This window comes from Astatotilapia calliptera, chromosome 13 (genome assembly GCF_964374335.1).
Source record: "Astatotilapia calliptera chromosome 13, fAstCal68.1, whole genome shotgun sequence".
Lineage (NCBI taxonomy): Eukaryota > Metazoa > Chordata > Actinopteri > Cichliformes > Cichlidae > Astatotilapia > Astatotilapia calliptera.
Window position 1 is genome coordinate 575,894 of NC_137434.1, and position 12,936 is coordinate 588,829.

The 12,936-nt window shown below is 42.6% G+C and overlaps 1 protein-coding gene across 2 annotated transcripts; it reads left to right on the plus strand.

Annotated features, from left to right (window-relative positions):
• The first annotated feature begins 475 nt into the window (after positions 1–475).
• tlx1 (T cell leukemia homeobox 1) lies at positions 476–12,121 on the plus strand. 2 transcript variants are annotated; one of them, XM_026189002.2, is made up of 4 exons: positions 476–1,048; positions 1,759–1,996; positions 2,828–8,110; positions 11,842–12,121. In XM_026189002.2, the coding sequence occupies exons 1-3, from the start codon at positions 598–600 to the stop codon at positions 3,036–3,038; spliced, it is 900 nt and encodes a 299-aa protein (XP_026044787.1). In that variant the 5' UTR covers positions 476–597; the 3' UTR covers positions 3,039–8,110; positions 11,842–12,121. The 2 variants fall into 2 exon arrangements, with proteins under 2 accessions (XP_026044787.1, XP_026044788.1); XM_026189003.2 differs by having other exon boundaries at positions 1,795–1,996.
• The last annotated feature ends 815 nt before the right edge of the window (positions 12,122–12,936 follow it).

The following is a 12,936-nucleotide window of genomic DNA, read 5'->3' on the forward strand; positions in this document are numbered from 1 at the left end:
AATGTCGTTTTTGTTTTCTTCATTCATATTTCTACAGCTCCTCTTAGCTCAGCGCCGCGCAGCTGGGAGAAAATGGCCCAAACTGAATTTTCAATCTTTTCCCTGCGGTAATTCACACCAGCGCTGGAACAAATGAAAACTACTGAATTTAGCGTCAGAGAATGAAGAAAGAGCACAAACGGTTTGTTTCAGGTTGTTAAGCTAAATATTCGGCTGAAGGCCTGAAGGCCCGCACAGTAAATGTCCAAAAAAGTGCCAAAAGCACAAACATCTTCAATTGTTTCCAACTGATCGTGTGCGGCGGTTAATTTGTGTTTTAGAGAGCAGTGGCCTGTTTAACCAGTTGAGCTCGCAGGCCTGAAACCGGATCTTCATCTCTGTCTAATCTCTGGCAGTTTGACTGGTGTCCTCGTGCGCTGGGAGGGGAGTATGGGATGTGGGGGTGTTGGGGTTCTCCTGCAAACGCACACAGAAAGACGCATGCACTAGAACTGCCGGAGCTCGCGTGAGCACATACATTAGAGTTCAGGAAGTGGCGCGTGAAGCAGCCTAAATTCCTCGCGCAGGAGCGGGGGCTCGCGGCGGCTCGTGGAAGCCATGGATCACATAGGGATACTGGGGGCGCACCTGCAGCAGCACGCGCAAGTGGAGTCCATCAGTTTTGGCATCGATCAGATCCTCAGCAACGTGGAGCAAAGCTGCATGTTGGACACGAGGATGCACGAGCCGGACTACGGACACCTGGCCTACAACAGCGGCGCGAGCGGCGGCGTGAACGGAGGTTTCACGTGCAACAGCAGCGGATATAACGGCACCGGCAGCGCGTGCGGGATGTCTTCCCTCGGCGGTGCTTATCAAATGAGTATGGGCGTGAATATGAACGGTGCTAACGTCAACTCCGCCGGGGTCATCCGTGTGCCCGCTCACCGGCCTCTGAGCGCCGGGAACTCTTCCATGCCTGCGATGAGCGGGACCATCAACAACCTGACAGCGCTCACGTTCCCATGGATGGAGAGCAATCGACGCTACACTAAAGACAGATTCACAGGTATCCACTTATTATTATTAGAATTGCTAGAAGTAGTATTTATTGGTCCTTCCTATGATGAAAATGTAAATGTACCTGGCAGACTGTTTTGCGGCCTCTCTTCATTTTGTAGCCCGATTATTCATTGTTTAAAATAAAAAAAGAATAATATGAGTGTGTGTGGAAGAGAGGATAAAATAGCAATACTAAACGTTAGTTTAAACTCGGTACTTTTTAATTAAAAGCAAATGTCCACTTACAATAAAACGGGGGGAAGAGAAGAATCCGTTCTTCTCAGCAGTAATTTGTACACAGACAGAATACGCGTGAAAACCTGTGGCTGCCTCTCTGTGTTTGTGGAGCCGCTAGTGTTTAGTAACTGCACCGTGTTTCTAATATAAAAATATTGATTTTAAATTTTGAAAATATAATTTTGTTTATAACTAAATATGTGGCTGATTTGCCGTAAGGCAATGTGGTGGTTTGCCCATGGTTTTTCAATCCCTGAATTAAAATATATATACATAAAAAATGATTTCTGCATTATATTAAAGGAAACTATTGATACGTGTGATATATGTAATAGTTTTATTTATTTTTACGGAGCTGCTTTTCTCCTGCTACGCTGTTGGTGCGCTCTCGGTTTCTTTTTGCTCTGCATATCCTGCTTCCCTGTCCTGTCTCATCCTGTCCTTTCCTTTCTCGTCCTTCTGCCCTTCTCTCCTGTTTAGTGTCCCTCTCACCCCTCACTGTAACACGTCGTGTAGGTCACCCTTATCAGAACCGGACACCGCCGAAGAAGAAAAAGCCCCGGACGTCCTTCACCCGCTTGCAGATCTGTGAGCTGGAGAAACGCTTTCACCGGCAGAAGTACCTGGCGTCGGCTGAACGTGCTGCGCTGGCCAAAGCACTGAAGATGACCGACGCACAAGTCAAAACCTGGTTCCAAAACAGACGCACCAAGTGGAGGTGAAGTTACCAGTGTATACGCGTTGGTACAAAATCTACCGAACATGCGCTGAACAGACATTCTTTATCAAAGACTGCGTGTCTATTTGGTTCCTAGGGGGTGTCAGGAAAACCATCTGTGTTTTTTAAAGGTCTCCTTGGATCCAAATACTCCACCATGAGTTTCCCTTTTGTGACGTTATCTTGTTGTGTTCTTATTTGCACATTTACCGTAAATCCTCATAGAGGTAGAGGCTGTGTAGCTTAATTTCATTGCAGGATTGTGGTGAAGTGCCTGAAGGCAGAAAACTTCCTCCCAATTTAACAAGGCCATTGGACAAATGAATTCAAATGAAATGAGCCTACTAATAGCTACTGGCATGTATATAGCTCAACTTGGAGACACTGAAACAGGCGCTCTGTGAAGATTTCTGGCTCTGTGACTATTAAAATGTGGTAATATTGTTGAACATTTCTCTGTCTGTAGAAATCTCTTTTTTTGTCCTGGAAATAATAATTTTCTGTGTCACAGAAAAGCTCAGGAAAGGCTTTTAATACTACTTTCCCATTTCTACATTTTTAAGAGCAAATTCAGCAACAGAAAACATTTTCATAATAATAACTATTAAAGATCAAACATCACTGATATTTGAAAGAAACTGTTTGCATTAGCCTATTTTAGTTAGACAGTTGAGCTACATGAAAACATACAGCATAACTCTCCAAATTCTCTGTGTCTCTCCCAAAACAAACCGATGTAGCCTGATTCTGATCCCCCGGAGTGTCACAGCTCGTGTTTGTACACTGTGCTGAATCTGTGCTCGATTTCATGTCACTCTGTTGTTGATACAGGCGGCAAACGGCGGAAGAGCGGGAGGCTGAGCGGCAGCAGGCCAATCGGATCCTCATGCAGCTGCAGCAGGAGGCCTTCCAGAAGACGATCAACCAACCCGTGACCCCAGACCCGCTGTGCCTACAGAACAGCTCTCTATTTGCCCTGCAGAGCCTGCAGCCATGGAACGAGAATACCGCAAAGATAAGCAGCGTAACTGCCTGCGAGTAGAATCAGCACAAACCATCCAGCAGGGTGTCCGAGAGACTGCTTAATAGCAGAGAAGCTGGCTAAAGCCTACATGCAAGGTCATGTCCCTGTTCTTGTTGTCACCCATCTACTGTCAGACAGACATTGAAGCGCCATCAGACAGAGTCCCCCAGCACTACTCGCTCTTAATGGGGATCACAGTCTGAGGTGGATCCTTCAGTGGTCTGGAGTGAATCCAGCTCTGCAGACACCAAGGTTTAATCTTCGGGAATAATTTGGAGGAGTACTGATGGACAGTGTTACAGAGTGGCATCGAAGAGTTGTTGTAGCTACTGTAATTTCCTAAAAGAGACTAAATGATTAATGGCTAAATAACGTATTTTCATATGGGGTCTCTTACAAAAAGAATATGCTTCTGCAATCAGTGTCTATCCAGCCCCTCACAGCAGTTTGTGATGTAACTGCCACTTTTCATCTGTTGACTTGTGTTGCTGGACACAAGTTTTCACCTTTTTGTGTTCCATATTATCCTACACTATGTCATGCACATGAAATGAATTTTGGCTTACAGCAGCATAAAAGAGCACTTATTTTATCACCTGAGATGAATAACAGCGAGAGTGAGAAGAGTAAACCTGTGTGTTTCACCCCGTCTTACTGCAGCTCGGCTATATATGGTCCAAAATCATCCGATTAATGGGGGAACAAATACCATGGCACTTTACAAGTACGTTTAACAAAAAACACACTTTTCACCACAGTTTAGCTCATATTACATTTTCTTTTCTCTTATTTTTGTAAAAGGCTTTTCACCACTGTATTTTCACCACTGTAAAGCAAAGGATCTTAGACCTGACACCAAAAAACAATGACACAAAGCTGCCGTGTGTTCATTTTTTGCCCACTGTGTGTGTGTGTGTGTGTGTGTGTGTACACGTATGCCGTAGTTTTCCCCGTGTGACACGCTAATGGCTGAAGTGAAAAAATAATGAATTTCTTCAAATACTATGATTGTGTTATGTTCTGTAATTTAAGTAGATGGAATTCTCTTCGCAGGCTATCGTTGAAGTATCTCACTGATTGTCAGTCACTTCTCACAGCACTTCCAGATGCAAATCAGGCGTTTGAATTTTGTTTTGCTTATTTTTTTGTCAGACAGATGTAGTTCTTCTCATACATTCGTGTATAAACAAAAACATAAATGTGGATATTTTCTGCTTTTTTTCACTGATGCCAACAGACTGCAGGAGCAGGTTTGTGCGTGTATACATGTGTGATGTGACATTTGCCAGGACTGGTTTCTGAAAGGCTGAAGGAGAATTTCATCATCCACTCAGAAACATCAGTGCTGAGCCGCTGAAGCTGATCCACACTGGAGCTTCCTGGAATTCCTTTCCCCCAACACACACACACATCCCTGCAACAGCCTGAAATCAGATTAAATCAAAATGTTGGGGCTGTGATACGTATACATTAATAAACACATCCCAATCTTATGTTTAAGAAAGACAACAAGGCAGCGAAAGAATCCACTGCACATCCAGGATCACAGCAAAACGTCCTGCTGGTCAGGCCAGAATAAATGCCCTGAGTAAGATAATGATGATGTGAGCTTCATGTGTTGCCTCCGAGCTCACCCTAGAGTCCTCTGAGTGAGCTCTGTCTTAAATGGAGAACAACACAGAGAAATGTGCCTAGATCAAAGTGAGCTGAGCAGTACCAGACAGTGGAAGTGTGGCTTTAGAGCATAGGTGTCAAACTCTGGCCCGCGGGCCAAATTTGGCCCGCAGCCTAATTACATTTGGCCCGCAAAGCCATACCAAATTATTATTAGAGCTGGCCTGCTGGTATTATACAGCTAATATATATATTGTTTAGTATAAAGCTTTGCTTGTTCCATATTCAGTTTTTCAGAAAAACTTGTTTGAGTCCATAAGAAAAGATTCATTCTTAAATCTGGAGGAAGATTTTTTTTTCAGTAAATATTAACGTTAGCCCGCGACTTTGCTCCAGTTTTGAATTTTGGCCCACTGTGTATTTGAGTTTGACACCCCTGCTTTAGAGTAACCTACATATAAATCAAGATTATCTCCTGACCAGTTTTAGTACTTCTGAACAAAAGTCATTATCAGGGGTTAAAGTGGGCAACGGCTTTCTGGCACCTTCAGTTAACGAGCAATTAATTGAGTGCGTGTGTGTGTCTGTGTGTGTGCGTGCGTGCGTGCGTGCGCATGCTGCAGCCTGGTTTGCTTCCAGTGATGTCATTGACATACTTAAAAAATAATAAAAAAATAATGGTGTTGCACGGCCCGCTGCATCATACACTCTGAAGTGATTCTTTGCAACAGTTGAATCCTGTGGAGATGAGCAATTTTAAAAAGCTCTAGTAGGAGAGGGTAGGAGGGCCTTTACATAGTCGGTTGTTTATAAGGTCCCAATATCAGCTGTCCTATTTACAGTTTTTTACAGACGCTAGGACACATTTCTCAATACTTAGGTCACTTTTGCAAAGCTCTTCACACAATCCTCCTAACTGACCGTCAGCTTGGCAAAGCAGCTCATTTCACATTCAAAATGCACTACAACTACCAAAACACTTCATTCAGGTCTCAAATAAACTCATTCTTCCAGAACACTAGCAAAGGTTGACAGCCGACAAACACACTTTGTCACCCACAAAACAATGACCTAAAAAACACTAACAACATGTAGCATTACACAGTGTTTACTTGTGTAAAACAAGGACACATCTCTGTTTATAATTTCAATATATGTTACTGGAATGAATCAGACATCATGCAGAATTCGTTAATATTTGTTTATGTATTTTTATTTTTTTGCACTAAGTAATCCCAAAATACAAGAATTTGTATACACACCATCCACTGATACACATACAATAGTAATGCTAATCTACTCGGTCTTCTCCATTTGGCCACAGGTTCTCATCCACATCACATCTCATGTCATCTAGGGCAATACACCTAGGAAAGAATCTTCTGGCTGCCAGAATTGAAGGAGTTGAAAAATTGAAGGAGTAACACCTGTGTAGATGTTCATCTACAATGAGAATCAGCTGTGGCTGGTTAAACTGCATTTTTAGATTTAAAACATGTTTCAATAAAATATTGCTGTTGCATTTTGCTCTTTTCAAGTTTTGCATTGTGTTATTGTTTTGGCCATAAGTTTAACAGTTTTGAAAACAGTATGTAAGCACATGCAAAATGTCCTGTACGTACAAAGATTTTTGGCAGTTTTTGTGTCTGAGTGAGAAGATAATTCATGAAATTTGAGAGATGTAGTCATTGAATGCATTTTGTGCCAAAACAATGATAACTGATCCTCAGTTTAGCCCACATAGACTTCTGTTGTGCTCACTGTGTGAGGAGTTTTGCAAACGTGACCTAAGTATTGAGACATGTGTCCTAGCGTCTGTAAAAAACTGTAAGCTGATGCTGTGGCCAGTGTCTCTGTGAACTGGACTCATATGAGACTGGACTGTATATACTGGGTGTGTGGTTTTGCTTTCTCTCACTTGATTCAGGTGCCCAACACTTTTTTGTCCTGTGAAAACAGCTGACTCCACTGTCAACTGGCAGTACAAGAGCAGAGGGAGTTTCTCGTTCTTCATCTGGGCAGCTGAACACTCCAGGCGCACAGTGCTGTACAACAGTTAGAGGGCTAAGTTCCAAAACGAAACTGCATTTTAAGTGACTGTTAATAATAATGTTATATCATTACATTATCATTCTGCATGCTTTAATGTCAAAGAATTATTTTACAGCTGCTGCTTGAAATAAAGTTCAAGTATTTTAATTGCAAGTCGTGTCTGAAATTTTATATTTTCAATATATACCAATACTAGGGCCATAGTGTGTGTGTGTGTGTGTGTGTGTGTGTGTGTGTGTGTGTGTGTGTGTGTGTGTGTGTGTGTGTGTGTGGTGGTGCGGGGTATTGTATGAAAATGTTAATTTTGAAGGGATGATGACTGCCATTCATTTAACCTCTTAGGTGGCATTATTTTATTGGCTGGTTGTTTATGATTCACTGTGTAAAGTTTTTATTCTAATAACTTTTGCTGCCACGTTAATTTGACAGCAAAGGTTATTCCATCTAAAATTTGGTGCACTGGAAATATAAAGTAGAATAACATGAAAACTCATCAATTTAACTCACTGGTAAATGCGGAGGTGCACATGATAAAAAGAAAAAAAATATGGCATGCATATGTTTATTATTGTTGTCATTATTATTATTATTGCTGTTGTTTTGTATTTGTATATTTAATTTTTCTTTTATCACTGTTTAGATCGGGACTATTTGTCATGATTATTTAAGTTTAATGGGAAAAAATACTTTTGTTGCACGTAAAAATAACACTCCATTCATTGTACCTGTGTGATGTAAATAAAACAGAAAAGTCCTCCACAGCTGTGAGATCACGTGTACAGTTCAGGTGTTGCAGGAGACCGTGTATCTTGTCTTGTACTGTGAACATTCTCCTAAGCCTTCCATCCTCGGTGGGTTTATCGGACAAATTTGGAAAAACTGTTTGACGTAGATGGGACGCAGCTGTGTAGTGACCCCGTGTTTTCCGTCCAGACCAGTGAGCTGTGATTTGCACACGCAGGCAGCGCTGAGCGCTGATTCAGGGAGCGGCTGCTCTGCTTTCCTTTGCATTCTGTTAGCAAAGCGCGCATTTTTGTACTGCTTGATCTCATTAATTTAACTGAAAATTAAAACTGCGAACTAGATTAAAATTGGATGAATTGCACAACCTTATTTTCTACACGTGAAGCTGTATTTTAATTAAATAATTAAACCGACGAGTCAATATCAAAACGGATATTTAGCCTTTATCTCCCCCTGCTGGCTGCATGCAGCACTGCACTGGCTCGCCGATCACTTTTCGTCGCTAGATGATGATGAAAATTGCGTAAATGTTAGTCGACAAACAGTAACGTCATTGTATAAGTGCAGGCGGAGTACATAGAAAACAACTGCTGGTTTCTGTTTTTCAGAGATGTCTCTTCTGCGCGTGTGTTCCAGACAGCTGTTCTGGAAGAGTCCAGCTGTGGAGCCGCTTTTCACAGGTCAGTTTGTTCGCTTCAGTAAGAGAAAACGGAACCTCGAAAATGAACTGTTCTTTAAATGCTTTATTTAATACATCTACCCGCAGAACAAAAGAACAGAGCCAGGAGGAGGTCCTGTACATAATTAATGAACAGAAGAGTCCGTATTCTAAATAGTGGATAAATGTTTCTTCTTGATTGGAAAGATGGTAAATGGCCTGTATTTATATAGCGCTTTACTCGTCCCTAAGGACCCCAAAGCGCTTTACACATCCAGTCATCCACACATTCACACACTGGTGATGGCAGCTACATTGTAGCCACAGCCACCCTGGGGCGCACTGACAGAGGAAAGTTACAGACGGGATATGTTGCATTCTGTAAGGGAGAAAACTCACACTTCTTGACATTTAAGTGGGTCCAGAAGCAGCTGAGAAAGATCATAGATATGTGTTAATGTGTGCAACACACAACAACAATGTTCAGTGACTAAGAGCAAACCACAGCAGCCTCCGTGAACAGGATCCAGTAACTGTCACAGTGGCAGATATCCAGGAAAGGGTCTCTGGACAGCACCAGGCTAACAAAGAAGCTAACTGCACTCCACGAGCACCTGGCAGTACAAATGAACCAGCTGCTGATGGACAAGATTGACTTGGAATGGCTAAATGATTCCCAAGGATCCCCAGAAGGGACCAGTCCCATCCAACTACCACCAATAACCTGCCTCAATACAATAGGGAAGCACCTGTCAGGCATCATAAGTGCTAAGATGAACAGTACATGTTTCAATACATGATCAGGGCACTGAAGGGAATTGTCAAGCACACTAGAGGAGCAAAACATAAGCTAATGTTAGATGGAGCAGCCACACGAGACTGACCAGACTGAACAACCTGTGCACCGCCTGGATTGACCACAAGAAGGTGTATGTCTCACACATGGCTTCTAGAGTGCCTAGAACTGTACAAGATAAACAGTACCCTGAGAGCAGCAGCAACTCAGTGTTGATGCGGCGAACAGCACTACAGGGCAGGAGTGAAGGAAACATCGACTCACTGATCCATGCCGCTAACATCTGCAGCGGTGACATCAGAATGTCATTTGGACTGGAGAAATGTAATTGAGTGGTAACAAAGAGAGCAAAGGTAGTAATTGAAGGCAAAGGGGAACATTACTGAGGATAGCAATATGTACCTGGAAATCCCCCTGGCAAAGGGAAACCATGAAGAGGCGGCCAGGAAAGCCACAACCACCAAATATCTGCAGAGTAAGCTGAATGGGAAGAACAAGATCCAGGCAATCAACATCTACGCCCTGCTGGGATAATAAACTGGCCAAAGGAGGAAACAGAAGCCACTGACATCAAGACAAGGAACTTCCTTACCATGCATGGAGGATTTCACCCCAAACCCAGCACCCTAAGTCTGTATGCTAAGTGGAAGGAAGGTGGCCGAGGACTAGTGAGTGTTAACGCCAGTATACAGGAAGATAGGTACAACTGATAGTATGCATAGTGAATATTTTAGGCAGCAGAAACCTGAGAAAGAAGAAGAGCAAGAACAGGAACCATCATGGAAGGTCAGGCCCCTTCCATAGAAGAAGTGGCCAGGGTACAGATCTTCAACAAAACAAAAGTAGACAAGACGCCATTGAATAAACTGGAACCTAATACTTGAGTGTGTCTCTTCCTTCAGGGTGTTTGCGGGCAGCCAGCAGAGCGGTGAATGACAAGGAGCCATTGAAGAAGGCCAAAACCCCAAAAGGACGGTTTGACAACCTCGAAGAGACGAGCAAAGATGTACTAGAAAGTGAGAAAGAGACAAAGCGTTTCTGCATCTAGTTAACAAACAGTTACAAACTGCACTGAACAAGTTGACAACCAAAGTGATCAGCGAACAAACTGTAAATAATACTGTTAATAATCAGGGATGATGAAGAATGAAAGTGCTGTTTCTGTTTTTCGAAACACGAACAGAGATTAAGATAAAACAGGAGAGTAAAACTGTTGATGACCGCGTGGCCTAATTGGCCGTGTGTGTGGGACAGTGTTTAGCACTGTACTGGGTTCTCCTCCAACAGTCTTAAAGCATGCAGTTAGTGGAGTTGGGTTGGCTGGTCATTCTAAATTGCCTATAGTTGTAAATGTGAGTGTGAATGGTTGTCAGTCTCTCTGTTAGCTCTGCAACAGGCTGATGACCTGTCCAAGGTGTACCTCACCTTTCGTCCTGTGGCAGCTGGAATCGTGTCCTGCTCCAAATAAAATCAGAATTTCAGAGCTCCCAGTCAGAGTTTCAATCTGGAACTTCAGTTTGTACTTCCTATTCAGAAAGTCGGAGCCAACCCACCAACCCTGAGGGACCAGTTCAAGGTGATGGTGGTAGTGAGTTTAAACAGCAGTGGGACTGTAAAACTTTCATCTGTACTGCCACTGTTTTGGATTAAATAAGTGAGCCATAAGCAGCACACTGAGCCGCCTCTGTCCATGAACGTGTTTAAGCTCTAAAAGCTAGTATGCTACATTGGTAGTTATACATGAATGTTTTTATGAGCATGCTATGGTTTTTTCTCACTTTTCAAACGTTGTTACTGGAACACACAAACTCAGGAGTCACATCCACGTTCTGTCCGACATCTGGGATTAGGGCTGCTCAATTAATCTAATTTTAATCACGATTACGATCTGGGCTTTCAACGATCATTAAAAACGACTGAGCCGATTATTAGCCCCTCCCTCATGCTTTACTCTCGCGCTGCTCCGTGTGGCAAATCGAGCGCACCTCTTTGCATTTCGAACACGCGTCACAACAATTAAGAGGACCCGAGGGAAGCTCGGAAAGCTCAGCAGAAGTTATTTGGAGAGGAGAGTGACTGCCGTTGGTTAAAAAGAGGTAAAAACCTTCAGTGGTGTGGAAGCATTATGGGTTCAGTCAGACTGGATCAAGTAGACACAGTGTGTAAACTTTGCTACAGTGTAGCTGCACCACAGAGCAACACTGCAAAGCTCACTAAACATAGACGTTTACATTTATTTCTTATATTGCAAACATTTGCACTGTTATCAGTATTTGCACTATTTTATATTATTTTTTTAAAGTCATTATTCAACACATTGTTATTGTTAAATAAATATCGTCAAATAATCGAGATCTCAATTTCAGTGAAAATAATCGTGATTATCATTTTTGCCATAATCGAGCGGCCCTATCTGGGATGTTGGTTTTTGGGAAGTGGTTATAGGGATTAAGTTTAGAAATGGCTCACAAGTGCAAACTGTAATCTCCAGAATGACCATGAAGTTAAATCAGAAACGGCCAAAGTCGTTGAAATGGATTCAAACTTTCATATTAAGAAACATTTTTAGACTATGTGCTTAGTCCTCCTAACAAAACATTTTCATTTGAATGGACAGTGCGTTTATTTAGACAAGGTATATTTTTATATTTAATATGCATTTTCATTACAAATTGGTCTACAGCACAGGTGTCGAATTCCAGGCCTCGAGGGCCGCTGTCCTGCTTGTTTTCCAACTAACCTGCCCTTTTAGCTTCTTATTGGCAAAGCACACCTGATCCAGGTGATCAACAGCAGGTAGGGCAGGGATATCTCAAAAACAAGCAGGATGCTGGCCCTCGAGGACTGGAGTTTGACACCCCTGGTCTAGAGGTTTCAAAAGGTCTGAAACTCACCTTATTGTAAACTGAGAAAAGGAAAACTGTCACTGAAGATCTCAATTACTCTTATTTTTTCAGAGTTCCCTGATGATGTGAACCCTGTGACGAAGGAGAAGGGGGGCCCACGGGGTCCAGAGCCAACTCGCTATGGAGATTGGGAGAGGAAGGGCCGGTGTGTAGACTTCTAGCTCATTATCTGTAAATTAATATGTACCTTATGAGTATGGAGATGTACTGTAAAATGACATACTGATGCAGTTTGGATATGTATGTAGCCATTAGTGGTTTTCTGTCTTTTGTTTAATCGTGATGGAGGAGCAACGAGCAAGTTGCCAAATTAAAGTAATAAAACAACAAAGATACACTTTGTGTTTTCATTGATGTCAATAGAAGTATGACTACAGAGACACCTCTGTTCTGCTAATCTATTGACAGAAGAATTCCCCCACGCTGTTTTTCTACCATTTTCATTTTATATCAAAGCAGGTGCAGGAATATAAGCAGGTGCTTGGGTTCACTGCATGTGGAACGTGCACACTTACGTTGTGTTTGTTGTGTCTGGATCCTGTTACCATCATATACAGAGCTAACTGAACACTCAGGCCAGGCAACAATTACACATGAAAAAGTAATTAAATATCAGTCGAAACCTTTAAACACAGCCTTCAACTTCAAAGAGCCACAATAGTCTTCTGTCACAGACCTAGTTCATCTCATACTTAATGGGTTAATGTTCAAAAAAGTCAAAATCACTTACCGGTAAGAATTTTACGAGTTTGAGTTTGCACATTGATGGTGTTCTGCTACAGCTCTGAGAAAGACATGACTGTCGGTTCTTTCTCCACATATATATATGTTCAGGTTGATAAATATAAAAGTGCTGGGGTTACAGGATCGTGGTCCCATGTCCCTTCTTCAGGCGGCACCCAGCTGGGAACCATGGGCTAAGGCCCGGCTACCAGGCACCCTCCGCAGGCCTGGCGCCAGAGCGGGGTCCCCTTTAACCCTACATCGGTCAGGGTGAACTGTTCCCTCAGTGTTGCACTTACAGGAGCCTTTAACCAATAGAATGAATAAGAAAATATAATAATGATTCTAATGACAGGCCTCACACTGACAGTGTGGGAAGATGCCTTGGAGGCTGCTGCGTGTGTGTGAAAATGATGGGAGGGG

Excerpts from the sequence above, each read along its gene's own strand:
- tlx1 (XM_026189002.2), top strand. The coding sequence starts at position 598 with ATGGATCACATAGGGATACTGGGGGCGCACCTGCAGCAGCACGCGCAA. Across the intron at positions 1,049-1,758 it reads CACTAAAGACAGATTCACAG|TGTCCCTCTCACCCCTCACT; the intron begins GTATCCACTTAT and ends TCTCCTGTTTAG. Across the intron at positions 1,997-2,827 it reads AACAGACGCACCAAGTGGAG|GCGGCAAACGGCGGAAGAGC; the intron begins GTGAAGTTACCA and ends TTGTTGATACAG.